This window comes from Epinephelus fuscoguttatus, linkage group LG3, assembly GCF_011397635.1.
Source record: "Epinephelus fuscoguttatus linkage group LG3, E.fuscoguttatus.final_Chr_v1".
Taxonomy (NCBI): Eukaryota; Metazoa; Chordata; class Actinopteri; order Perciformes; family Serranidae; genus Epinephelus; species Epinephelus fuscoguttatus.
The window spans coordinates 13,770,404-13,796,711 of NC_064754.1; the positions used below are offsets into that span (position 1 = coordinate 13,770,404).

A 26,308-nucleotide genomic window follows, 5' to 3' on the forward strand; every position below is an offset into this window, starting at 1 on the left:
ATCATTATTGTGACACAACAAGTAATTATTCTGAGATACTAAATTATTATTTTGAGATACCCAGCATTATTTTTGAGATAGATAATTCATTATTTTGATAAAGTTTCTCATTATTTTGAGACACTAACTGATTTCTCATTTTGATACACAGGATTATTTTTAAATCACACTGGTGGAAATGGGTTTCCATACTTGGACTCCACAGTACAAAGGGATTTTAAAGGTCCAGTGTGTAGGATTTGGGGGGATATCTTGGCAGAAATGTTATTTAATATAATAAGTTTTATTTTTTGTATAACCACCTGAAAATAAGAATCGTTGTGTTTTCATTGAGCTATTTATATCTACAAAGAGAGTGGGTCCTTGTCTACAGAGATCGTCATGTTGCACTGCCATGTGTCTACAGTAGCCCAGATGAGACAAACCAAACACTGGCTCCAGATAAGGCCATTCACATTTTCGCATCAGTAATTGTAGTTAGTTAAAGTCGGAAAAACACTGATTTTTAATGCTTAACTGCTTTATTCTGTGTTTTTTTTTATCATTAATGTTTTATCGAATGTTTTTTTTCTAATATAAACAGTGTCACAGAGTGTTAATAAATCAAATATATGTACACAAGAGGAAAAAAACAATTACCATAAAATAATAATATAATGATGCATAAGTAATTCTTAAGAAACAACAAAAAAAGAGAAAAAATATCCCTACATAAATATGCACCACAATCCCCTCTGATATACAAGCAGCAGATTCTCTCAGACACTCAAGAAAGGTATGATTCACTTAAAGATACATCCACACCAGCAATGTACTCCAAGTAGCCTCTCTACTTTGCCACATATTTCTCTGTCCTGCCCTTAGAACGGAAAGAGATTTGTTCATATGGTGCAACGTTTGCCAACTCTGTTAACCATTCCTTAAAAGAAGGCTCGCTTGGTTTCTCCCAGTTTCTCATTATAATTTGCTCTGTGTAATATTAACTATACACTCAAGAACCTTTATCTAATAGTTATGAATCATGGGACATTCCCAGAGTAGGTGAGAAAGCATCCCTTTAGAACTGCAGCACTTCCAACAGTCAGCATTGTTCCCAAGCTTGAGCTTAAACAGTCTAGAAGTGGTTCAATAAAAATGATTAAATATTTTAAATTGGATTTAATTTAATATTGATGTTGCTTGGAATATTCTCACATATATGATCCCATTCTTTTTCTGCAACATCAATGTTCAGATCTGCTTTCCACGTTAACATAGGAGCATCAGATACAGATATTCATTCATTTTCTATAAAAGCTTATCCTGTTGGAGGTCGCGAAGGGGCTAGAGCCTGTCCCAGCTGACATCGGGCAAGAGGCAGGGTACACCCTGGACAGGTCACCAGACTATCACAGGGCTGACACACAGAGACAGACAACCATTCACACTCACATTCACACCTATGGGCAATTTAGAGTCACCAATTAACATGCATGTCTTTGGACTGAGGGAGGAAGCCAGAGTACCTGGAGAAAACCCACGCTGACACAGGGAGAACATGCAGACTCCGCACCAGGAACCCTCTTGCTGTGAGGCACCAATGCTAACCACTGCACCAATCATTCTTAATAAACAAATACCTCATGACCCAGCCCCATTATTTTTATAATCTGACAAAGATTTGACTTTTGAGGCGGGATTCCTTTCCCCACAACAAGGACTAGCAGGTGTCTGATTTGCACATACTTCCAGAAATTGTTTTTATCGGTTAAAATCACCAGGTCCATTTGTCATAGTCATAGTCATATTTATTAACTCTTCACCACAATTGTGATATGGAGTACAAACAAGACAAAATACAAAATAAATGATGAACAGTCAGAATGAGTCATCACAGATCAAAGTAAACAAAAAGAAAACCAAGCCTGCACTCAAGCACAGCCATACATTATTTCATTTAAAAAGTGGCAAAACATTATTCAAGAACATTATTGTTCTGAAGAGAGAGCGGATAATTCACCTTTTGGAAAAACCTCCTGAACAATAAACACTGACGGAATTCTAACCAGGAGACGAATTAGCAGGTGGCAATCTTTCATCATCACTGCCATATGCCACTAAATCCCCCCAAATCTTTCACACTGGATCTTTAACTTAGTTGGTGGAGTTTTACAAATGACCAGTAGAGGGCAGCTAAAAGGCTTTGCTGCGTATAGGCTGCCGTAAATTCTATTGAAAGAACAAGAACAAGTAGCCAATCCGAATCCTCCATTTTCAATCACGTGATTTTAAAACCCGGAACAACAACAACAGCTTGGACTTTTGATCCCAGACTCTCAGGGAACTTTTAAAAACATTCCCAGAGCTCCAGTTTTAGTTTATGATATGTTTTCTATGAAGCAGTAATGAAGTCGGCTCTGCTTCATGTCTCGGTGCCTTTCGTGCTCTGTGTCGCCTTGGCGAACACCCGTCTGTTTGACGAAGTGAAGGTGGACCTGTCCTTTGACCACTATGCAGAGAAGGTGGTTGATTATCTTCCCGGCTTCCTGGCGATGCCCTGCAACTGTCTAATTAACCTGGGTTATATCTGCACGGGACTGTACTGGCTGTTTTGGCGCGGAGGCGTCCAGGAAACGCACGAGAGCAGGTACATGAGACAGGTGTTCGCCTTCATGGCTGTCTTCTACGGTCCCGTGCAGTGGACGCGCCTGTCGATGCTAAGTCGCGCGCCCGCCGTGCTCGACCAGTGGTTGACCTTACCGATCTTCGCCTGGGTTCCGGTGTGGATCAGCTTCGCAGAGCTCGGGCCGGCGAAGTGGCGCGCGACGCACGCGGCAGCGCTCGAGCTGCTCTCCATCCTCAGCTACGGGCTGGCGCTGGTGCACGAGCGCGGCTTCGAGGCGGCGCTGGGCTGTCACGTCGCCCTGGCGATGTACAAGGGAGTTCGCGTGCAGCTGGCGCACGGGGATGGTCGCACGCGGCGATATCTGCTGCTGGCGGTGCTGTCATGTTCGGGGTTCGTGGTGCTGAAGCTGCTGGATCACTGGCTCGCTCGGTACCGGCCCTTCCAGCGGTTCACCGGACACTTCTGGTCCAAAGTGTGTGACGTGCTGCAGTTTCACTTCAGCTTCTGTTTCCTGACCGCACTGACACACAGAGCTCAGGAGAAGACTGCAGCACAGCAGGACTGAGACAGCAGAGAAGAAGAGCCATGATGAACTTGTAGAAGAGGAAGAGTCCAGAGACAATTCGCTTAAATCTCAGAGTGCTTTTGTACTATCAGGCCTGAAAGATGTTGTATAAGTTTTGTGAGAAACCCAGAAAAGCAAACCACCAATACCTTATATTTCTACATTATTTTGTTACAGATATGTTTAAACTTTAAACCTTAAAACCTCCGGTCTGAAATACCATCCTCTAACCCAGGAGTGCAGAGACGGAAGATGGCCGTTCCCTGTGCTAAATCAACATGGCGGCTGCTGTCGGTTCTGGGCCTGGAGGGAGGAGGCTGAACGAGCATCCTGCTGATGATGGAGCAAGACTGAGGAAGAAAGCTGGAGGCCAGGGTCAGATGGGCAGTGACTTGGCCGCCACTGCCGACCCACCAACTGGAGGGTGTTGTGGTTAAGGGTCGAAACACTCAAGGAAGGTTGGGTCCCACCTGACGACATCTGATCCTGGTCGAAAGCTGCGTGTAACGGGTGTATTTTGCAACTATTTTTGCAACTTAAAACTTTAAATTTCTTAACACGGCTGCAGTGAAGTTGTGGTGAGGTGTAGGCACAATAAACAGTTGGTTATGGTTAGGAAAACATCATGTTTTGGCTGAAAACACCACATCTGGTGGCACAAAAGCAACTGGAAACGCTGTGATGTGTTAAGGGTCGCCAAAAAACAGCTGGTGTCGTTGTGTGTTGGACTCAAGCAGTGGCCTGCAGCTTGGCAGCCATCTGTACTGTAGGTGACATGCCATCCACCATTCCCTCCACCTCCCAATAACAAAGTCAGCTCATGTATTATGTAACTTTAGAAAGTATGATACACAAAAACCTGCAAATGTTTTGTGGTTTGCAGAAACATACAATGCCAACATTTTCCTCTGGCGACTGGGCTTTAGTGGGATATTACACCACCAATACTTAATGTCCTGCATTCTGGTCAAGTTTTATGCACAGATTTGTACCTTTGCTGCATCAATGTTTAATGTAAATGTCTTTGATTTTGTCAAAGTTAAAGTCCTCTGATGCTTCCATGTTTTTTCAAGAGGACAAATGCATGTTCTTAATATCAAGGGGGGCGTGTCCCCTGCATCCCCCCCGAAATTTACACCCATGCAAGCCACAGGGGCATTTATACCTTTAACAGTAAACTGTGATTTAAAATGTTTGATACTTAAATGATTCTTAAATGATCTTGTAATCATAAATGTAACTTGTTGCTTAGAAAAAGTATGGACCAACGTCATCTCCTGCCTCTGATGCATAAACTGACTGACTGATGCATAAAAAGCGACATTTGCGAATGTGGCTGATGTCACGTACTAAATGCTGACATGTTTCTGTGAATCTCACATGACAGAGCACAGAGGTGGAGCGTGTTCATGTGTTTCTCAGGTGTAGACACTCATTTCACATGTGAAGTTTCCCAAATAAGTTTTTCAGACATTTCACACGTGATAAATTTACATTAAATTAATGTGTCTTTCAGATATTGCACAAATAAAATGCCAAAAATCACATTAATGTACAGTGCTGTTTCATATGTGATCAAGTGATGAATGGGCACACATGTTTTTTTGGTCATTTCACATGTGAAAACATTAATGTGGTGGTTTGTTTTTTGCAAGTGTAAAGTTGAGAAATTTTAAGCCAGCAAAAATAGATAGTAGATAAAGGATTTAATATTTTTCTTGGCAGTGTGGTGAGGGGTTTGAAACTGCTTTTTGAGCTTCAGTATGGGCAATAGAATTTAACGCTTGACTGAAAGGATAAAGTATATATATATTTAGAAAATAAAAACGAAAATATACATTGTAAGTTAAAGTTTCTGATACACCAATTTGATCCTAATGCCATTGGAATTTGGATTTAGGCATTTCAATGTTTTCCTCAAAATTCGCTGTATTAAGAATGTATAGCAAGATACATCCTTGTCTCAAAAACTCATAGAGTGAAAAGATGCTGAAATAGAAAACCTCTTGTCTTTATAATCTGAATCCACACTGACAAGTTGTGATAAAACTTTAACTGAAACATTTCAACATGTTCAACTGAATGTACATTTTTTATTTCAACATGTTAAAGAAAAAAGAAATGACTTGGTATTATGAACTGTAAAAGAAGAGGCCGTTATTTCCTTGAAATCCAAAAATCTTACCAGTGATAACGTTCTGACCTCAGATAACTGAGCCATTCGAGATGCGTCACTGTTAGGTTGTTGAAATTTCTGGGGAATAACTGTGGAACCCCGTCACATCTTTACACGTCATGTTTAGTGATAGAAGTCAGGACAGGCTCTGATGATGTTTTCCTATTGGTCCACAGCAGGGCCAGGCCTGCCTCCCGGAAGTCCTGATGGGAGCAGTAAATAAGAGGGTTCAGACCACAGTCCAGGTATGACATCACTGACGACAGTGTTCTTAACCAATCAGGTGCCGGTGACAGGTCCATCCTGCCCAGCAGGATCAGCTGATGGAGAGGTCAACGAGAAGAAAGAAACAGAGACAGTCTATGAGTGGACGTGTGTGTGTTCGCTCTGTGGTGTCTGTGTACACGCAGATACAGATGTTGTTTCATGTAGTGAGTGAGTGCATGTGTCACCTCAGACACAACGAAGGGAGTGTAGCAGAGCATGTAGGAGGCCACCAGCAGAGGAGTGACTGCAGACAGATCTTCATCATCACTGAGACAAAGAGGAAACAAGATGGAGAGAGGAGCAAATAACAGGCTATTTGTTTACAAGTTCTCTTCCATGCAGTCGGCCATGTTCTACAGTAGCTCAGAATGGACAAACCAAACACTCAGTATGTTTATATGCACAGTGAAGTTGAGTTACCTGTTGCAGCTCGCATGGCAGCCAGTGGCACTCAGTAGAGAGCAGAAGAAAATAATGAGGAAGGGGAAGAAGATGCAGATGGAGAAAGCACAGAGAATGTAGACCAACATATCTGAGTAGCTGTTCTCCCAGAAGACGGCACACAGCATCTCTGCAGGGTCGTACCTGGAGGAGAGATGATGGAGGTGAACAGAGCAGAAACAACATGGAGCTCTAACTGAAAGCATCAAGTAAAGTACATACTTTATCCAGCTGTAGACAACAGGAACGCTGCCAAACACAATTCCTGTAACCCAAGAAGCCAAGCAGGCTGTTGCTATGACAACAAAAAGAGCACGTCCTGTGGAGGGGATGCCAATCAGACGTTGCAAACAGAGGACAGCTGTAAAGGCAAAGAGAAACCCTCAAACTCACTGCAACAGAGGACTTACGAGACTGTTGCCTACTATAAAGGTACTAAAACAGTACTGTAACTATGCCTGCTATGAATACATAACTCATTTTAAGTCTTAAATAAACTCATTTCAAATATCCCCTGTAATAACACAAGTTACAATATTCATCTCTCTGTCAGTGTGTTTAGCCGTACCTATGCTCCCTATGGAGGAGGTGATGAAGGCAAACTTGAGCAGGCTGACGACCTCACACCACGGTGACCTCTGACCTCCTGTCAGCATGGCAAACAGGGAGCCGGAGATGATGAGGAGGGAGCACCCTTCACAACACAATGATTAATTATCAGACATGACGACTTCCTGTGCTGAGATTACATGTCAACCACTGTGGCAAATGTGTTTTAATACTAGAATGAAAACTAGAATTATGAGTTGAGTTGAGAGATAGTAGGATACACCAAGAACGTAAATTAAAAATATGATTATAGCTGTTGCACAGCGGTGAGTAGGGTCCAGGCATTTTGAGGAGGAAGACATTTGTTTGTTTCATATGTATCAGCATTTCTACAGTGACCTGGTATATGTGCTGACTTTGTCATCTGGAGGAGGAAGGGATGTTGGATGGTACGACACCTAGTGAGACACCTGCCAAGCTGCAGACCATTCTCTTTGAGCGAGTCATTGCAGCGTCTCCAGTGGCTTTTATCCACCAAACATGGTGTTTTTTAGAGACGTTATGAAGCGTTTCCAGCAGGGATTGTGCCATCAAAGCCAAAACATGATCTTTTCCTTACCATTACGAAGCGTTTTTTACTCCTAAACCTAACAATGTTCATCATAGTGCTGTTGAAACATGAAGAAAGATAAAGCTGCAGTCTATTCCCTACATAATAATTCACAAATGTAACTTATCTGAGGTTTGCAGAAAAGTGCAATACCAACATTTATTGAAAGGCAGATGTCAAAATAGTTTGTTTTTTTAAACTTCTAGACAAAATCCAGATGTCTGTATTATATTTTATTGTACCATAAGTGAGAAACTGATGTTTAAAGATGCTCTTATTTCCAAAAAGTAAAGTTTACACGAGGATAGAATTCAAAATATTGTCAAAATTTCAGTTTTTCTGATACAATCCTGAAATTTACCACATTACTACCATGGCATGAAAATGTTGTTATTTATTTCAGGAACATTGGAGATATATTCAGTGAGAATTTGCTGTTGGTGTTTACAAGGCTGTTTCCACTTAAACATTTTGATGCACTGTGGGCTCAATTTTTGATACTTCAAAAATCTGGTGGATCACCAGCGGACAGCCTGAAGATGATGTGTAGTGAGTTTGGTGTCAATTGAGACAAAATGTAGAGGGAGATTGGTAAAACAGAGTAGTGGACTTCATAATACCTGCCAGCTTGAAGCATCTGAACATTTTGCCACAGTTAGGGCTACATTTGGATGGAAGTTTCAAAATCGTTGCACATATGACAGATTTGTTATGGAGTTTCAGAGGTTTAAATTTAAGATGGTTGTTGCACCGCCATCAGGAATATATTAGCCCAGAATTTTATTTGTGGAACTTTGGCGTAGGACTGGACTTACAGGCAAAGTTTGATTTATTTTCATGCAGAAGAAGAAGAAGAACTAGCATTGCTAGCATTGCTAGCATTGCATCAGTGTAAACTGTACCTAGGTCTGACAAGGTGAGACTCATGAAAGGAAGCCAGTAACGACAGCAGAACTGACCCCTCTGCTGAAAATGAAGGACAGAGGGAGAGAAGTGAACATATGTTGAGTTCACACAAAACTGAAAGACTCATTTCAGCCATGGTGAATTATAATCTTACCGACACAACTACTGTAACATGAAAAACATTTCACACCCGTAGAATAAATAACCACAACCCCTTACCATGACTTTGACCAGCAAAACAAGACAGTTTCCTACAACTCCCATGACCATCTCCATTCCCAACACAGCCACCAGCAGCCACTTCTCTGCCTCTGGCCACTGACGTTCAAGAAACACAGTCCTATTAAACCACTCACTCACTGGAATAAAGGAAGACAGAGCAGAGTTTTTTATAAAGCAAAGCAGTGACTGAGGTTAAATAGCAACTATTGTAATTAGTTACCTTTTGCACATTAAAAGATGTCCTTTCTACCTGATAGAGAAAAGACTACACTTACTTTTATGGTGAGCCGTCAGTCCGCAGCCTTCAACAGTGGTGTCTTGGTGTATATGAAGAGCTCTGTGTCATCAAAATAGGTCTCAATTAAAATTCACATGCTCCATTTAACTCAACTAGAGTGGCTCTGACGCATCTTGTGTGTGTACCTGTAATTCAGCTTCTACTACTACTGACTACTATCATTATCCTGTTAGTGATAATAACAACAGTGAGGAAAATGGACTGCTATTAGGAATCAGATGTAAATAATGCCTCAAACAATAAGGCTTTAGTAAAATGTGGCAGGAACATGGAGTTTTTTTTCTCTTGTATGGGAAAAGTGAATAAATAATCATGAAACAGAGAGAGTTTAAAATTTACACATATTAAGATTCTTTGGGGTCTGCAGAATGCTGAATAGTTTGTATGTATTTTTGCATTTCATTCATACATTTTTTGTGAATGTGAAATTTTGATAAGATAATAAAAGGATTAATAACTGCAGACATCATAAAAAACAAACAACACAACTGTGCATTGTGATTGTGGTGGTGAAATATTAACAGAAATATATCAATGCATATTTAGCAAAACAAAACAAAAAATGACAGGTGAGGACAGCACCAAAACAAGTGTATGGCTTCAATGTCAAGTCCACAGAAAGAGCAATTAATATCAATGTAATTTCTTATTCTTTGCATATAGTTTTTGCCAGCATTGATGGGGAAGTTTGTTTGTGTTTAAGTATCTTAAAAATAAGGTCTAAAAAAATTCCAGCGTAATTTTAAGACGAACCTTTCCAGTAATGGATCAAAAACAAAAAGATAAAACAAAAAACACAAGGAATCTATTTTGTAACAAAAATAAACGAGAAGAAAAGGTTTCATATATATAAAATTTTAAAAAGAGGTTTTGAGGCATTTAAAATGCCTATAGCCCTGATGGCTCTCTGATTTGTCAGTCCTCAGTAGTATTAGAATGATTTGCATTTAAACCAATAACTATTAAAAAAAAATAGATTAATAAAATATAAAAAAATGATCTCTGTTCGGATATTACATGGTGAAAAATATATATTTTTCCTGTAAAATAATCTTAGTCGCGCGTCACATCCAGAAGAGCCAGTCTCCGTGACTTCATCACGTCGGTTAACTTCCTGTACACGCAGGGTCCGTTCCGCAAATCGTCCGCTGTTCTGGTTGAGAAGGCCAAATAGCGACACTTTGGTGAGTCTAAAATCGTTTTTATTAACAAAATCTTATGTCTTACAAATTCGCGTTGCGACACATCAAACAATTAGTTTATAATTATTTATATTTGATCTTGAAAGGAGTAAAAATTTCCTTTAATTCACCTCACGCGACCTTTGCACAAAAGTCCTTGACAGTATGTGATTTAACTTGGCTACTAATCAATGCTTTATTAGTTTGTCGATAAGCCTTCACTTTTCACAGACTAATATAAAGTCAGTTACCTTTTATTGTGCACATAAGAGTCGTGGTATGCTGCGAACTGGAGTGGTCATAAGGATATTCAGTGTGTGCTTTGTAAGCTAATTTTAGCTAACGCTAGCTAAACAATGTCATGCCTCCGAAGTATGTTAGCATGAAGTGCCGGTGTTACATCAGGGTTAGCTTAGGTCAGTAATTCATGGTTAACGTTTACGTTAAGAGTTCACATCAAAGTTAGTTTGTTTTGGCTCAGTATATGACTTTGTAATGCAAAGTGACATGAGACTAACGTTAGCAGGTGAGACACAGTGACGTTACATCAAGTGCAGAACAGGTGAGTCAGAGATTGTTGTGTTTGCGGTGCACAGCGGCTTTAACCTCCAAACCTAGCATTACAGTAACATTAAAAGTTTGCAATAAGGGTCATATTATAATTTTAAAACGTTGCACTGTCACCGTTTAGCATTCACCAGAATTAACCTTGCACTGTTTACATCATGGCCGACAAGTGAAAGTAGCGAGGGACTGTTTACTTGAAGCCATTTTATTTATTTATTTTTTTTTTGCTTCAAGTAATAGATAACCGATCATGTTTAGATACTGTCGCTATTTCTGAACTGTTCCTCAATGGCATCGTTTCTGGTTTCAGCTGCAAGACGTGATGGCTGCATCATTGCGTTTACTTTACTCCGTGTCAAGGCCAGGTAAGGTTTCTCATTTACAGTGACAGAAACATACAGTTGCACTTGCAGAAATACTAGTTATTTGACTGTAACTGTCTTGATAGTAGTTAAACAATTATTAAAACATATAGGTAGTTTGGACTTGGCACAATAAATGTAAAATCTCAAACAACTTGGGTGTGTCAATAGTCAGAGCCATGACAGATTAAAAAACAGGTTCCTAATAATAATATGCTCTTAACTTCACATCAGGTTCCTCTGTTGCATGATCAGTGGGATGTATCTTAATCATAATGTGCTTTTTAATTTCCTTTTAGGCACTTTTTCGGCCAGCCAGAATCTAGTGAGGTCCTTCAGTGTGTCTGCACAAAGGGAAGGATTCAGTAAGTACCAGTACAGCAAACCAACACAGCTCAGGTGCTTACCTATGAAATCCTGACATGGATATATAATACTGAGTTTGCTGTAATGTGACGTAATAAAAAGCAATAGATACTTTGTGTTGTTGTGAAACTCAGACATTCAAAACTCATTGCATTTGCCGAGAAGCTTTGTATCCATGAGCTGCACTGTGAGGAAATGAAACCTGGAAAATGAGCAATAATCAAACATCGTCACAGTGGGTTCAGAAACATCCTTTTTTAGCAAAGTCTTGGAAGGCAGATGTATGCGTAGGTCATAAAAGGCACACAGGACTGTGCACGATCACACCAGAGAGTGAAATGCTGAATTAGGTGGTTATGGAAGCTTTGTGACATCTAGTGGTGACTGTTTAACTTCACTTCACAAAGCAGGTTGTTGAGAAGATATTTGCATTAAGTGGAACCCTTCTTAACTTCTGGCGGACTTTTGACTTTTGACCAAATTATACTCAATGCAACTGCATAGCAGCTGGGGTCTGAATGACATAAATGTTATCATGTGCTCATGCCCACAAGGGAACACATCAGGAAAGTGTCATTCATATTATCCACTCACAGCAGCCTGCTGTGGATGTAAAGCACCTTTAGGAGTGTCCTTAAAAAAGATGTATGAGTGACAAAGAGGAATGACTTAAAAAGACTGATTAAAGTGATTTCATCTTGTATGATATACACGCATAGATATTAACATTTCACACACATATGGTCATCGTTAAAATTCAATCACAGTACACACACACCCCTCTCAACACCAGCTCTCTCACCTACATGTGTTTGTGTGCGCAGAGTATGTGAACGCCCAGGAGGTCGCTACAGACATGAAGTCCATCACAGATCGAGCTGCTCAGACGCTGCTGTGGACAGAGCTCTTCAGAGGTCAGCTGAATGTCACATATATGAATAACAGTCCATATTACAGATGTGAGATTATTAAATTAATCTCACCTTCCTTTTCTTTATACTAGTAGTCATACCAAAAAAAAAAATGTGACTGCGTAGAGAAAAGGATCTGCATTGATGTCTGTTTTTCATGCAATATTGCCCTGCTTGGCGCCATTTGAACCAATCAACATGTGACCACAGAGATATGGCTTTATTTATTGTCTTTTCTTACTTGGTTTCTTTTGGAATAATTTCAGGATTATCACAATGTATTTTGTACTTGCATGTTCATGTTTACAGTGCTTCATGTGGACATTAGGGCAATGTGTACAGAGTAAATAGTGCCAGATAGAGTTCCACCACAGGAGGTGGTTTGGCTGCTGTTTTTCCATAATCAAAGTTCTTTGTCCATGTATCAGTGTCAGTTTGTGGAATGTTTTTTTCTCATTCATACATGAATGCATGTGTTGTGACGTCAGGTCTGGGCATGACAATGAGCTACCTGCTTAGAGAACCCGCCACTATCAACTACCCATTTGAGAAGGGACCTCTGTCGCCTCGCTTCAGAGGAGAACACGCACTGCGCAGGTGAGGGTAACAGCTGCTGTCTGAAAGCACCTTAAAACTTACATTTGGAATATACTGTGTAATGTGTGGCTTAGCATATCAGTTGATAGTGTCCAAAGCAGCACTTTATCAAATCTTAACAAAGTCTTTGTAATGATGTTACACCAGGTATCCTTCAGGAGAGGAGCGCTGCATCGCCTGCAAGCTGTGTGAAGCTATCTGCCCTGCGCAGGTACACACACACACAGACACACACACACACACACTCACCAGAGGTGTCATTTTTAAATGAACAAGACAAAGCTCATTTGGCTATTTGTTAGTTTTAAAGCCTTACTGTGAATAACACATGAAATGTATGATTTTATGATTTTATGTCAGCTGGGAATAAATATAGGCACTTATATTCAACCTTAATAGCAGATAACAGTTTAGAGAAAAGCTCTGTCAGTCAGTCTAATTATCTTCAACGCTGTTTGTATCCAGGCCATCACCATCGAAGCAGAGACTCGTGCTGACGGCAGCAGGAGGACGACTCGCTACGACATTGACATGACCAAATGCATTTACTGTGGCTTCTGTCAGGAGGCGTGTCCTGTGGACGCCATCGTAGAGGTATGTTTATGGTCCTGGTAATTTATGACACATGGGGTGCCTGCAGGTCCTCGGCATGTTTAGAGTTACAGTAAATTCAGTTTTGTGTGACACATATCGCACGATTGTAAGTTCTTTAAACAGTCCCCTTATTTCCATCTAACTGTGTTTCAACATAGTCATACAATGCTGCAACACCTGAGAGGAAAACTAATTAAAGAAAAGAATATGTAAAAGTTGGAATGAAGTAAGACCTTGACTAAAAATATGTTTTCAGATCCATCAGTTATTCAGTCTAGGGTTGGTGATATTGAAGTTCCCCTACTGACAATATTGCTGTAAGAAAAGCTATTATGAAATTAAAAGCAAAAGAGAGAGATGGACATGCATGTCGATCTCTTTGGACTAGAGATGCATGTGTTGCAGTACCTGTAAGTGGCCACAAAGTGAGCAAGCACTGTTTTACACAAGGGCATGCTGAGGTCAATAAATCAGATCAGTCAATTGGTGAGATAACAGTGATTTTGAATGTGACGTTCCTCAATCCCACTCTTATCTCTGATCCCTCGCCTCTCTTACACTCCTCTCTCCATCCACTCTCTGTCCTTCTGTCTTCAGGGTCCCAATTTCGAGTTTTCCACTGAAACCCACGAAGAGCTGCTCTACAACAAGGAGAAGCTCCTCAACAACGGAGACAAGTGGGAGGCAGAGATAGCTGCTAATATACAAGCTGATTATCTGTATCGATAGACCCCCATCCACACACACTCCCACACACATACACAGTGTACAGTTAACACACACCAGAATAACCTCTGTGACACACACACACACATACGTCCATACTGTACATACTGTAAGAAGACTCGGCTGTGGATGTGCTTCAGGGTTGGATTTGGGACTTGCAGATGCATCTTTTATTCAAACCAAACATCAACACATTTCCTCTGGTGTCAGTGTCATCCCTCTTTGATCTGATAAATATACCTTGATATGTCGCTGATTTTTACCATGTCATTGTTTTGATTACATATTTATTGTAGATTGATGAATACTGCACTGGTTGTCTGTGTGATGATGAGTGTACAACAATGCAGCTGCCTCAGCGTGGTCCAGTCACCGGTCATGCAGTGGCAGCGTCGGTGCTGTACACTGATGGCAGATTGCAGATGTCCCACACAAGCTTACATGGATTATTTTATTATCTTGGATGTCAGTGCAGAGTTTTATGGTCTTTGTGCTGTTTCCACCCTGACTCAAGAAATAAAATTCTGGGATTAAAAAGTGTGTCGAGTGTAGTTCCATCTTGACTTTGGGAAAAGAAATGACAACAGTAAACCACATCTCAAGGTCGCCAAGCTGAGCAGATCCATCCATCCATTGACTTAACTGTTCAAGACAAACAAAAGCAGGTATGTTTTAACAAGAGTTCAGGACATTTCCAGCAGTGTTTGTAGCAACAAAAGCAGGTTTTCCTAACCCTAACCAAGAGGTTTTTGTGTCTAAACCCTACCACACGTTAACCACAGCGCTGTCACAACAAAAAACTGAAAAGTGAAATGTTAAGTTTAAACATACCTGCTACATATGAAACATACAATGTAATATATCCGTGACTTGCAGAAACGCCAATGCCAACATTTATTCTGACGATTGGGTTGCTTCTCTGACAGCAAAAACAGTACAACATGTCTAGTGGAGTGGGTGCTGGACCAAAGAAACATCTGGCAAAGTAAAAAAATAAGTCTGCGCACCAAGCAGCGAGAGATTTAATGCAGAATGACGCTTGGAGCCACATGGCTCTTCCTCAGACTTCTGAAACATGACAAAGTCAGGATATAAAAGTGTACTTGCTGGTATTCTCCCCTTAAATATTTTTCAAAAGTACAGAGCATCACCTGAATCATCCTGAGGGCTTACCAAACATAGAGTATCAGATCAAACTTTATGCAGCAGCAGCCAGGACTACAGCATCATAACACCAATTCAATAGAATACAAATCATTCAAAACAAGGCAATAAAAATTGCATAAAGACTCCCATTTCACATCAGCACCCATTAAATCCAGTGTGTCCAGACTCAAAACGGCCAGGCAAGTTTATTTATACAGCATGTTTAGGGGCTCTGTTGGTTTGCCTTGATGATCTACTGATGTGGTGCCGCTGTGAATGAGATAACTCCTGCTGTCTCTTGTTTTTGTATTATTCTGTGGATGTTGCAAGCTATGTGATGAAGAGTAGTCATTACTGTGGTAACAACTAATGGGGATCCTGAATAAAGAATAAAGCACTTACATAAAACATCGTAAGCATCAAGACAAGGTGCAAAAGAATCATATTATAAAAAGACATTTAAAACAATTCATTAGAAGAGGAATTCATTTTGAAGAGGAATCAGTTTTGCAGTCATGAATAATTCGGTGCTTCCAATTTTATGGTACTAATTATGTATTGCAGTTTGTGTCTTGTCTGTATTTTTATTGTTTGCACCTTGCACTGTTACTTGCGTTCTTGTTGCTGAGGTTTTTGTATCTTAAGACCCAGCCAGGGATGGGTATTGCAGATTATCTTAGGCTATAAATGCTGTTGTGAGTGGCATTAATGTATGCTACATACTTGTCCCTATACAAATAAACATCAAATAAATAAAGAAGTAGAGAATAGCAAAAAAACTTGAAATATATTTAGGTGGTATAAAATACAAGAATGAAAGTTAGAGGTATAAAGCCAGGTATATGATACAATAATACAAGACAGGTATGAACCATTCAAAGAGAGAAGCATCATATTTCAACATCCATAACACACAACCATAACCATCAAAATGTCACTAACAGTAGCCCCATGATCGCATCTCATTTCAACCTATTAGTTATATTTATATTCCATACACCACATATATCAAATACATCATATTTTCTATTCATTTTTCTCGTAATATTTTCATTAAAACTTTATGTCTATTTAGTTGTCCTTGACCCAGCATGCCTGCACAGGTCTGTTTATGTTGATTATTTCCCTCTGTTTTATTTCAATTTAGTATTTATAGTGAAAATTAATATTAAAACAGTTCAGGGTTCAGCAACACAGCCCTGGTCCCATGGGTGCTCTCCTCTCTCCTCTCTCCTCCCACCCTGAGCATCCTCCTCCAGGCTCGTGAACTAGCGGGCGAACCGGAAACTGTAAAGCACAAACCGTTTGTCAGAGAAGATGAGGATACACTCAGGGGGTGAGGTTAGCTGAGGAGAGACAGTGGAGGAGAAAAGGTGAGGCTTTATTTGTTCATCTGTCGCTGTTAGTGTTCATCGATAACACTCCGGGTTTAAACAGTTTAACTTCCGGCTGCTCGCTGCTAACCTGTGTGAGCTTGTTAGCTTGGAGATGCTAATCCGCAGCTGTGTGAATTAGCTCCGTGTACATGAACCTGGCTGTTTTGACACACGAGGACGTTACTGTGACTGTAGACTGTGAACATGAAGTTAAATGTGAACAGCGTTGTTAATTGATGCGCAAACATACCGTTAAGACTTCTTTACAAACTTAACTGTTCTCGTGTAGTGCTGTGCTGCACTGCCACTTTATTAGGTACACCTGTTCAACTGCCTGTTAGTGCAAATAGCGAATCAGCCAATCACATGGCAGCAACTCAGTACATTTAGGCATGTAGACATGGTCAAGATGACCTGCTGAAGTTCAAACTGAGCATCAGAATTGGAAAGAAAGGTGACTTAAATGACTTTAAACATGGCATGTTATGGTTGTTGGCGCCAGATGGGCTGGTCTGTCAGAAACTGCTGATCTACTGGGATTTTCACACACAACCATCTCTAGGGTTTGCAGAGGATGGTCTGAAAAAGAGGAAATATCCAGTGAGCAGCAGCTGAGCAGCCTTGTTGATGCCAGAGGTCAGAGGAGAATGGCCAGACTGGTTGAAGATGATAGAAAGGCAACAGTAACTCAAATAACCACTGGTTACAACCAAGGTCTGCAGAAGACCATCTCTGAACCAACAACACGTCCAACTTTGAAGCAGATGGGCTAGAGCAGCAGAAGACCACACCAGGTGCCACTCCTGGTAGCTAACAACAGGAAACTGAGGCTACAGTTCACACAGGCTCACCAAAACAAAAAGGCCAGGTCAATAAAACCAGTAAAAAGTAGAGCCAGTGGTTCGTTTTGGTCCATAGATGAGGACCCGCTCCCTGAGTAGCCATTAAAGGCTCATTCTAATGTAATGAAAACACAGCAGTTATTATTTTTAGGTGATTATACATGAGAGAAAACATATTCTATTTCTGCCAGTATATCCCCCTAAATCCTGCATGCTGGACCCTTAAATACTTTAAAATCAGAATTACTGTCTGTGTCTCTTTAATTCACTGCACCCAAAATATAGATAGGAATTTTACAGTATGACAGAGAGATTCAGACTATTTTTTACTATCTTCTGCATTCAGCTGTCGGTCTGCTTGGTCAGTACTCAACTACAACATCTTAAAGGCCCAGTGTGCAGGATTTAGTGGCATCTAGAGGTCAAGTTGCAGAACTGTGTGCCAAGTGGTAGAACTAAAGTGACTGATTTGTGTGTATCCCACTGGCTAGCTCATCACTGCTGCTTTACTCTGCACTCATACAGCAGTTACCGCTGAAATCAGGTTGCTGTCTTGTAGAAGCGAAAATCGGTGCCTGGAAGTGGGCCAGATGGCTCCCGACCTCGTCTTCTACTTTTGCTGCAGATCGTCCTCTGAGTTGATTTAGTATCTTAGGTTCAGTTGGCTGACACTTAAAGAAACACTGGAGTCAAACAGAATCTGGTGCAATCGAGTTTAATGTGTCCACAAGCATCAACACATACAACTCATTGAGTCAGGCTCCGGAGCAAGACTGAAGTTTCACTTTCTGCGCTGCTCCCTTTTATGCTGGTGAAGATTCGAGAGAATCTCCACCTTTTTCCTTTAGTCCATCCTACCTGCGCTCGAATCTATTGGTGGTAGGTCTTTTTCTTTTTAGCCCTTTTCCATCTGGTCCAAATCTATTGGTGGCAGGCCCCTTGGGCCCTTGTCCAAACATGACCTCTGGGCCTGGAAATCCCCAACAAATTCTCCCACCATTAGATTCGAGCCTGGTTTCACTTTATTTTTTAAACGTATATGAAACGTGGGGACTTTCTCTATACAGTCCCCTGTGCTTTCATGCAGTGTGAGCTTTTGAGTGTGTGTCATGTAATACAAACGTTAGAGTGTGTGTGTGTGTTATTATTAAACAGTACATGGTGTGGTATATGTGTGCTCTTTCAATATGTGAATACATAACCTTGTGTTATGAATACATAGACTTGTATAACAGTGTTTTATCACACACAGATGCATGACAAACAGTTTTATAGGACCTTATACATAAAACATGGTTATATGACCTTTAGTCTTAATCAACTTATGCAGTATAACGCCTTTACCTGATTAAAGATTAAATCTTACACTACACTTCACAGAATCGTAGCACTCACCCTCCATTTTCCCCCTGGTTACTGTTACCTCTGTCAGCACTGCTGCTGTTGTTTAGTGCTGCTTGTAGAGTTGGCACTGTTAGCTGCTAGCTGCCAGCTCAACCACCTCCACACTGAGAACCATGTGCAGAAAACTCATACTCTCTGGCCTTCAGATAGAGCCCCGTTAAGGGGGTATTGTCGCAGCCCTGCTATAGTCACTTCTAGCCACAGTATTATTGTCACTATTGTTATTGTGTGTGTTTCTGCTCTGACCCGACTGTCTTTATTCAATGATTTCAGATGTGAAACAAACTGGTGGGAAGACAGTCATTTGGAGGACGGTAACTTTGATCAACAAGGTGGTGAAATGAGTTCTTCAGAAAAGGTGAGCTCAAATAGAAATAACCATTATCCAGTATTTTGTCATGACAGTGGCCACCGTAGATTAAAGTCGAATCAACAAGGCTCTTCTCAGCTGCTGTCACATGATATATTCAGCATGGTGTAAATTCCCCAGCATCAGCTCCATAAATACATTGGAGTAATGTCTCACTCTCCATGGTGCCAGGCTTTATTCTGTGGTAGTCACCATGGCTTGCACAAGCAAATCAAGTCTAGGTGAGAAAACAAATGTGTCGTGGATTTACCTGGACTATAATAATGTAAGTGATAAATTCAACATAATGTCTGTTTCCATGGGGTAAACTCCATCAGTTCAACAACACTCAAGCTATAATCAATTCTCAAAGTGCTTTTACTTTGCTGTTTATTTTATTACTTTTAAGCTACCGTCAGTGAAAGTGGAGGCTTGAAATTTCACATTAAATGCCTACCAAGAAAGCAACTTAAAGGCTGTTTTGTTGAGTGTAATTGACACCAGCTCAACACAGACTGAAAAAACAGCAAGGTGTAAACAATCATTATAACTTATTGATTGAAATGACAATAGGGTGAGGTGAAATAGAAGTCCTGTTTGTAAAGTTGTGTATCAAATATTGGCCTGGTTCTCTCTGCAGTGTTACTGACCTGACTCAGTATATTGTTTAGTAGGCAACAGTGTTACATGTGAAGTTCCACAGCATGGCTAGCTAATGGGTGGCAGTATTTTATCTTGTCCTCCACTCTGACCTTTATTTCTCTCTGTTTCTCTCAGCTGAAAGAGGCAGACACAGACATTAGCAGACCTCATCAGTGTCAGACGTGTGGGAAATCTTACAGTCGGATCTGTAGTCTCAAAAGACATGAACTCACTCACACTGCAGAGAAACTGTACCACTGTGAACAATGCAACAGCAGCTTCAGTGAGCTAAAGACATACAAGCTCCACCTGCAGACCCACACTGAGGAAACACCATACTGCTGCAGCCTGTGTGGGAGACATTTCAGCGACCAGAGCTCATACAGAAAACACTTGAGCAACCACACTGGACCATACCAGTGTGACCGATGTGAAAAGACCTTCAGTCAGTGGGGTAATTTCACAGTACACCTGCGTGTCCACACTGGAGAGAAACCACACCACTGTGACTTATGTGGGAAAAGCTTCCGTTGTTTAAGTACATACAGGAACCATGTGCGCACCCACACTGGGGAGAAACCTTATTGTTGTGACTACTGTGGGAAGAGATTCACTCAGTTCAGCACTTATAACCAGCACCTGCGTATCCACACTGGAGAGAAGCCGTATCAGTGTGAGCAGTGTGGGAAGAGTTTCAGTCGCTCGAGCAATTACAAGCAGCACCAGCGCGTCCACACTGGAGAGAAATCGAACTGGTGTGATCAGTGTGGGAAAAGTTTCAATCGGCTAGGAAGCTACGTCCGACACCTTCGTGTGCACACTGGGGAGAAACCATACTGGTGTGAGCAGTGTGGTAAAGGCTTCAGTCAGCCAGGGAGTTACAACCAGCACCTACGGATCCACACAGGAGAAAAACCGTACTGGTGTCCACACTGTAAGAAATTCTTTACGTGGTCTCTGTCCTTGAAGAGACATCGCTGTGTTGAAATAGATGGAGAGAGCTCAGATTGTGTATAGGAAAGAAAAGACTCACATCCTGTTAGATCTCAGAGTGAGTGTCTAAGTACAATTGTGCGTTTAGCTACTGTTACAAATAAGAAACTATGTAATCCTATGATATTGACGATAACATTGGAGTTCATCAGTCAGTATAGAGTCGTCATTTTAGGAGAAGGTGTTGTAATCACGGCAATGATGATAACTGCATCACCCAGCCCATACTCATCCCCAGCAGGGGTGTGAAAAAACAAGCTCACAATGGGATATTATATCAGTTCTTTGGGCAGTGTTACAGCATTTGCTGATATTGCAATGTCTACCATGATGCCATTTCAATTAAATTAAGGGACCTGCGATCAATACAAGGCGATATCATTGTCTTTTTCTTGGCTGTTTACCATAATCTGCCTGGTATTAGGCTGCTAGCACTCCCTTAATACTAAGAAAGATGTGTACTTGGACATAAATGGTGAAACAAACACGCCATGGGAATTTTGAAGTAAAGGTAAATCTCAAAAATGATACGTATCGACAATAATGGATCATTGATGATTAAATTGATACATCAATCCAGATTAATGTATTGTTGCACATCTCATTCCCAGGTCATCAAAAATTGATGCTTGGTCACATCCCTTGGCGCCTGATAGCGATGCACAGGGCATCCTTTAGCGCAGTGGTTCCCAACTGGTCCAGCCACGAGTTCCAGATTTCTCCCTAGTCATTAGTTCAAGGTTCACACAGCTCAATATATTCAGCGTCACACTCGGGTTTGGTTTGCCATGTCATTGAGCTAATTTGCTGTCTCTGTCAAGTAGCTGTCTGTTAGTTACTCACTCTACAGCAGGAAACAGCAGTTCAAAATAAAAACCCTGTGCCAGAAATTCACTGTACTTAAAACTAAGTGTTTTTTTACAAACTTGATATGTTTGTGAGTCACTTGCGGCCCATTTAGAATGGGACCGCAACCCACTTCTGAACTGTGAGCCACCAGTCGGGAACCACTGCTTTAGAGTGTGTATGTGACACACAGCTGAAACAAATTGTAACACGTGGTCAATGCTGTGTAACTGCTGCGGTTAGGTTTAGGCAACAGAAGTACTTGGTTAGGTTCAGAGGGAAAAAAATCATGTTTTAGGTCATGTGAGGGATGTCAGTGTGCAACGAACGAACATAAATATTGTAATTTGACTTTTGGTTTTACACGGGACACAAACTTCTGTTTCCTGGGTAAAGGTCCAGTATTGTTTGACCTACTGACCTCTCACCCTATGCACACTTTCTCACTCTTTATACCATGTCATTTGCTCTCAGTGTCAAATACTGCCACAGACGGCTTTAAATTGGAGTTAGTTGAAAGCCCGATGAGTCCTATTACGATGCTAGAGCAGTGGTTCCCAACTGGTCCAGCCACGGCGTCAAGATTTCTCCTTTTATTTTGAAGTGCTGTCTCCTGCCGTAGAGTGAGTGACTAATGGACAGCTACTTAACCGAGACAGCAAACTAATGACAAAGGAGAAATCTGGACCCGTTTACTGTCTCGGTTAAGTAGCTGTCCATTAGTCACTCACTCTACGGCAGGAGACAGCACTTCAAAATAAAAGCTTATGATGGAAATTCACTGTACTTAAATATAAGGTGTGTTTTTTACAAACTCGCAGTCCATGCAGAATGGACCAGTGACCCACTTTTGGACCACGACCCACCAGTTGGTATCAACTGTGCCAGAGGGTATCTTTGGTGTCGATATCACACATTGAGGGGGGTGATGAAGCGTCTGTATTTGATGACCTGCAAATGACAACAGACTAGTCATCACTTTTAGCAGATATAATGAACTAATTTTAAAAATTAGCTAATTTTGCCCTGACTGCAGGGGTACGTTGGTTTTTCACTGTGTTAAAAAAATCTTGGCAAGTTTGGAGCAAAAAAAGAGGAAGAGTCTTACTATGAGAATAAAGTTGTAGTACAAGAAAAAAAACGTGCTTTATATATGTTCTGTACAAGAGTCTCACAGGTGACTTAACCCACAGGTTAGTGCCCTGTGGGTTTAGATGCAGAGGGCTGCTTGCATGGCTGAGTCTTACTGGGAATCTCCTTTGGAAGTGACACGTTAGCGGTGTGTAAGCGTTCTGTCATCCAGTCCAGCCTGACTCCATCTTCCATAAACACTGTCTGTCAGCAGCAGCTCCTGAGAAGCTGAATGAACAGAGCTAACCTGCCTCACTGAGCTGACAGCAGAAACCGTTTTGGTTCACTCTCAGCTGATCTCATAAAGTTGTTTTCAGCTGCAGCAGGCAGATGTTTTGAAAGAAAAATATATGATTTACCCTCTGTACACTCCCTGCTCAGCAGCAAACAGCAGACAGACAGAGTTAGAGTCTAGAGCATAGTGGGGCATTTAGCAGCTAAAGAGACATAATTTCCACTCATGAAGTGGACACAAACACTCCAAATAATGCTAATGTTGCTCTTTAACAGCTGGATGTATAAATGAGTAACAACTATCTGTGAACAGGTTAACCATATGCCTGTTTCTGTCGCCCCCTGGTGGCTGAACTTGTCCAAACCACTGCATGTGTCATCTGTTAAGTCTGTTTTTGAGAGTACTCTGTGTGTATGCAGGTGTTTAAGTATAAATCTTTGAAAACACATTTTCCTTTCTCTCTGATGATGGTACAATAACTACAACACCTCTACTGTGAGTATTACTATCTAGCACATGCATCGATGTAACCAAATAGGAATATATATTTGAATATGAATATATATTCTGCTGTCAACAGATGTGAACAGCGTTAATATTTTTGTGTAAGCAAATGCAGGGCAACAAACAGGAGTGTGGGGAGTTATTGGTTCAACATTCAGACATTCGATGAATCATCTATTAAACCTTGAATGACTGCAAAGTTTCTCTTAAAGCTTTTAATTTTAAATTGCATCTGTAACAAAAGAATTTACCAATTTGGGATCATTAAGCACATCTCTCTATCTGCTGGTGGCAGGAGCCGACGAGGAAGGGTGGGGACGGATCAGCAAATGTGTGTGTGTGTGTCCCTTTGTGATGATCCAGAGGTTTTTGCGGGACCATGACTAAGTGTGAGACCCTGCAAGTGAAAACAGCAGCACCTCAGAGTGCACACATTACACTGTCAGACAAAGAGGAAGAACGTATTTTATTTATAGTTTCGTTACCTTTCACACAACCAGACAGGAACAAGACCTTCATTTGTAATACTGCAGTATCACGATATACAGATTACCTGCCATGCAAAGCAGAGTTTGCATATGCAAATCTTTTACTGCGTCCAAAAATGCCTCCAGCCCAGTCACTAATGTGCATAAGTGCTGTGTGTCGGTTGAAAACATCATTTTCTGAATGCTCTCACGCTCTCGTGTTCTTGTGTAACTCTATCACAGTATTTTTAAATAGTACCTGCTCCTGCCATTGTGACTCACCTATTTACCTGAGGTACTTATAGAGTTAAAGTGCAACCATAAAGTTGATGTAAGGCAGTTTTTCCCATGGCTGTTACAGTGAAACTTCTCAGCCTTGAGAAACTGTAAAATGTATGCAAACAAAGGCTCTGAGATAAGTGAGCAAATACTGAGTGTCTTACTGGAAGCTGTTTGTCTTTGTTGGAGCCTCTGTCAACCAATCACAGATTTGTAGGGAGTGTCACCAGCTCACCTTTTCTCCGCTTAAAGGGCCGTGTGGGTAACCTGTGAGGGTGTGACGTGTACTCCAGGGTCTGCTTCATGTATGTGAAGGGAAGCAGCTCTCTCGGGGTGTCATGGTGAAGATGGCGGGTGGCAAAGAGTGATGATAGTCAGAAGAATTAAGTGTCTGGATAAGCTCAGGGCTACTGTTAGACCTCATGAAAAGGTCAGGTTTGTTGTTTTGTCATGAAGACTGCAGTAAGACCATTGTTGGACATCCTTCTTTCTGCAGAGTGGTCCAGACCGCTAGAAACTAGTTATTGGCGATAAAGAGCTAAGCTAAATTCATGTTAATAAACCAGCATGTTCCCAGCTACGGTTCGGAGCTGGCAAACTGTCACTGAGAGGGAGGTAACAGCAGGATTAAAAATGGTCATGTTTGATAAGAATCTTCGTACATAGCTAGCTACCACGCCTTTTTGGAAACGTTACCCCCACAGATGTATAAAGAGAACTAGATACAGAGTTGGAGGCAGGGCTGTGCTCATTCCTATGAAAGTTGCTCAGTGGTGCATGAAGCAAAAAAAAAAAAACATTTGACTTCTCTGGTGTAAATTTGCCTGGATCTACTGCATCATTGGGACCACATTAGAGACTTACCCAGCCAAGTGGCAAACTTTCACTCTTCTTCACTTTTGAAATCACACTGAATGGATCAAATTGCGATAGTGAAATGAATCATTTCTCGTGGGTTATGACACCAAAAATGGCAAGCACCAAAACATATTCAACAGTTTCTACAATCAGGCGTCCACCTCACCATCTGCATCACCAATTTCCTGTCTCCAAAATGTTCATAAGCATGGGTCAAAGTTTCTCCCAACAGGTCTTTATATAGATGATGACCTTTGCATGGGAAGTGGCATATGCCTCTTTCGGGCCTCTCATTGTTATAAATGAGACGCCTGGTCACTGTGTTTGTCTTACATCATTGCCAAAGCAAACCTTTGGGAAAATGGTGAAAACTTTTTCTTTTTTTGGCCTGTTATTGAGCATTGATACTATTTTTGCCCAAAGCACAAGCAGTATTTAAATGCAACACTTTATACAGTCATGCCACAGTAGGGAAGAGGAGCACCACTTGGTCTCACAGTCTTTTAGTGTACATTTAGTTCTATGTGAGCATTAAAGACACCTCAAGCTGTAATTTGTTTACTTGACAGTATTATTGATAATGATGTGTATATTCTCTGATGGCAGACGTGGTATATGCTAACTGAGAAGCGCTAGATAATTTATCAGTGTTCTGTACGACATCTATTGCACGTCTGTCCGTCCTGGAAGAGGGATCCCTCCTCAGTTGCTCTTCCTGAGGTTTCTACTGTTTTTTTCCCCGTTAAAGGTTTTTTTCTGGGGAGTTTTTCTTTATCCGCTGTGAGGGTCCTAAGGACAGAGGGATGTCGTATGCTGTAAAGCTCTGTGAGGCAAATTGTGATTTGTGATATTGGGCTTTATAAATACAATTGATTGATTGATACGTACAATCACTACCACAAATTGTCTTAGCACCTACTGAGAACTGACAAGTGTCCTGATCACATGTGTTGACCACTTGTTTATATATATAAATGATATGGACGGATCATGATTGCATCACTTTTTACCAGCATTTCAAAGTGAGTCAAAGCTATATTACTGTCAGTTAAAAATAAAATGGAAAATATATATATGTCAATAACCTGTGTCTCAGTAAGTTAACAACTAGCTAACTCTCCCATTACTGAAATTGGCCCCTCGCTAATTCCCGCCCCTAGACACAGACTGGCCAATCATAGCGTAGCGTACCAGGGTCCAACAACAACACAGCTGTGCTCCATTGACTCTAAGGCAATCGTTTCAGATTTCCTTCATTTTCAGGCTGGTTTTGTGGATTTGGAGCTAAATGTT

At 41.0% G+C, this 26,308-nt stretch overlaps 3 protein-coding genes and 1 long non-coding RNA gene across 4 annotated transcripts; 3 read left to right on the forward strand and 1 right to left on the reverse strand.

Moving 5' to 3' along the window:
- Positions 1 to 2,126: 2,126 nt before the first annotated feature.
- tmem187 (transmembrane protein 187) lies at positions 2,127 to 5,197 on the forward strand. The gene has a single exon (XM_049570664.1). The coding sequence runs from the start codon at positions 2,385 to 2,387 to the stop codon at positions 3,168 to 3,170; it is 786 nt and encodes a 261-aa protein (XP_049426621.1). The 5' UTR covers positions 2,127 to 2,384; the 3' UTR covers positions 3,171 to 5,197.
- A 132-nt stretch (positions 5,198 to 5,329) lies between these two features.
- On the reverse strand, positions 5,330 to 8,629 carry si:dkey-9i23.8 (visual pigment-like receptor peropsin). Its single transcript, XM_049570731.1, has 8 exons — positions 8,617 to 8,629; positions 8,339 to 8,478; positions 8,116 to 8,179; positions 6,623 to 6,748; positions 6,277 to 6,415; positions 6,034 to 6,198; positions 5,799 to 5,880; positions 5,330 to 5,666 (listed from the first exon to the last, which is right to left on the reverse strand). Coding segments are annotated over exons 1-8 (927 nt in total). The 5' UTR covers positions 8,618 to 8,629; the 3' UTR covers positions 5,330 to 5,456.
- A 1,119-nt stretch (positions 8,630 to 9,748) lies between these two features.
- ndufs8a (NADH:ubiquinone oxidoreductase core subunit S8a) lies at positions 9,749 to 14,480 on the forward strand. Its single transcript, XM_049570705.1, has 8 exons — positions 9,749 to 9,823; positions 10,698 to 10,752; positions 11,049 to 11,114; positions 11,940 to 12,029; positions 12,515 to 12,623; positions 12,771 to 12,834; positions 13,089 to 13,217; positions 13,815 to 14,480. The coding sequence occupies exons 2-8, from the start codon at positions 10,710 to 10,712 to the stop codon at positions 13,944 to 13,946; spliced, it is 633 nt and encodes a 210-aa protein (XP_049426662.1). The 5' UTR covers positions 9,749 to 9,823; positions 10,698 to 10,709; the 3' UTR covers positions 13,947 to 14,480.
- Positions 14,481 to 16,331: 1,851 nt separating this feature from the next.
- LOC125885202 (uncharacterized) lies at positions 16,332 to 20,259 on the forward strand. Its single transcript, XR_007448823.1, has 3 exons — positions 16,332 to 16,462; positions 18,985 to 19,069; positions 19,838 to 20,259. It is a non-coding gene; the product is annotated as an uncharacterized LOC125885202 (long non-coding RNA).
- Positions 20,260 to 26,308: the final 6,049 nt, after the last annotated feature.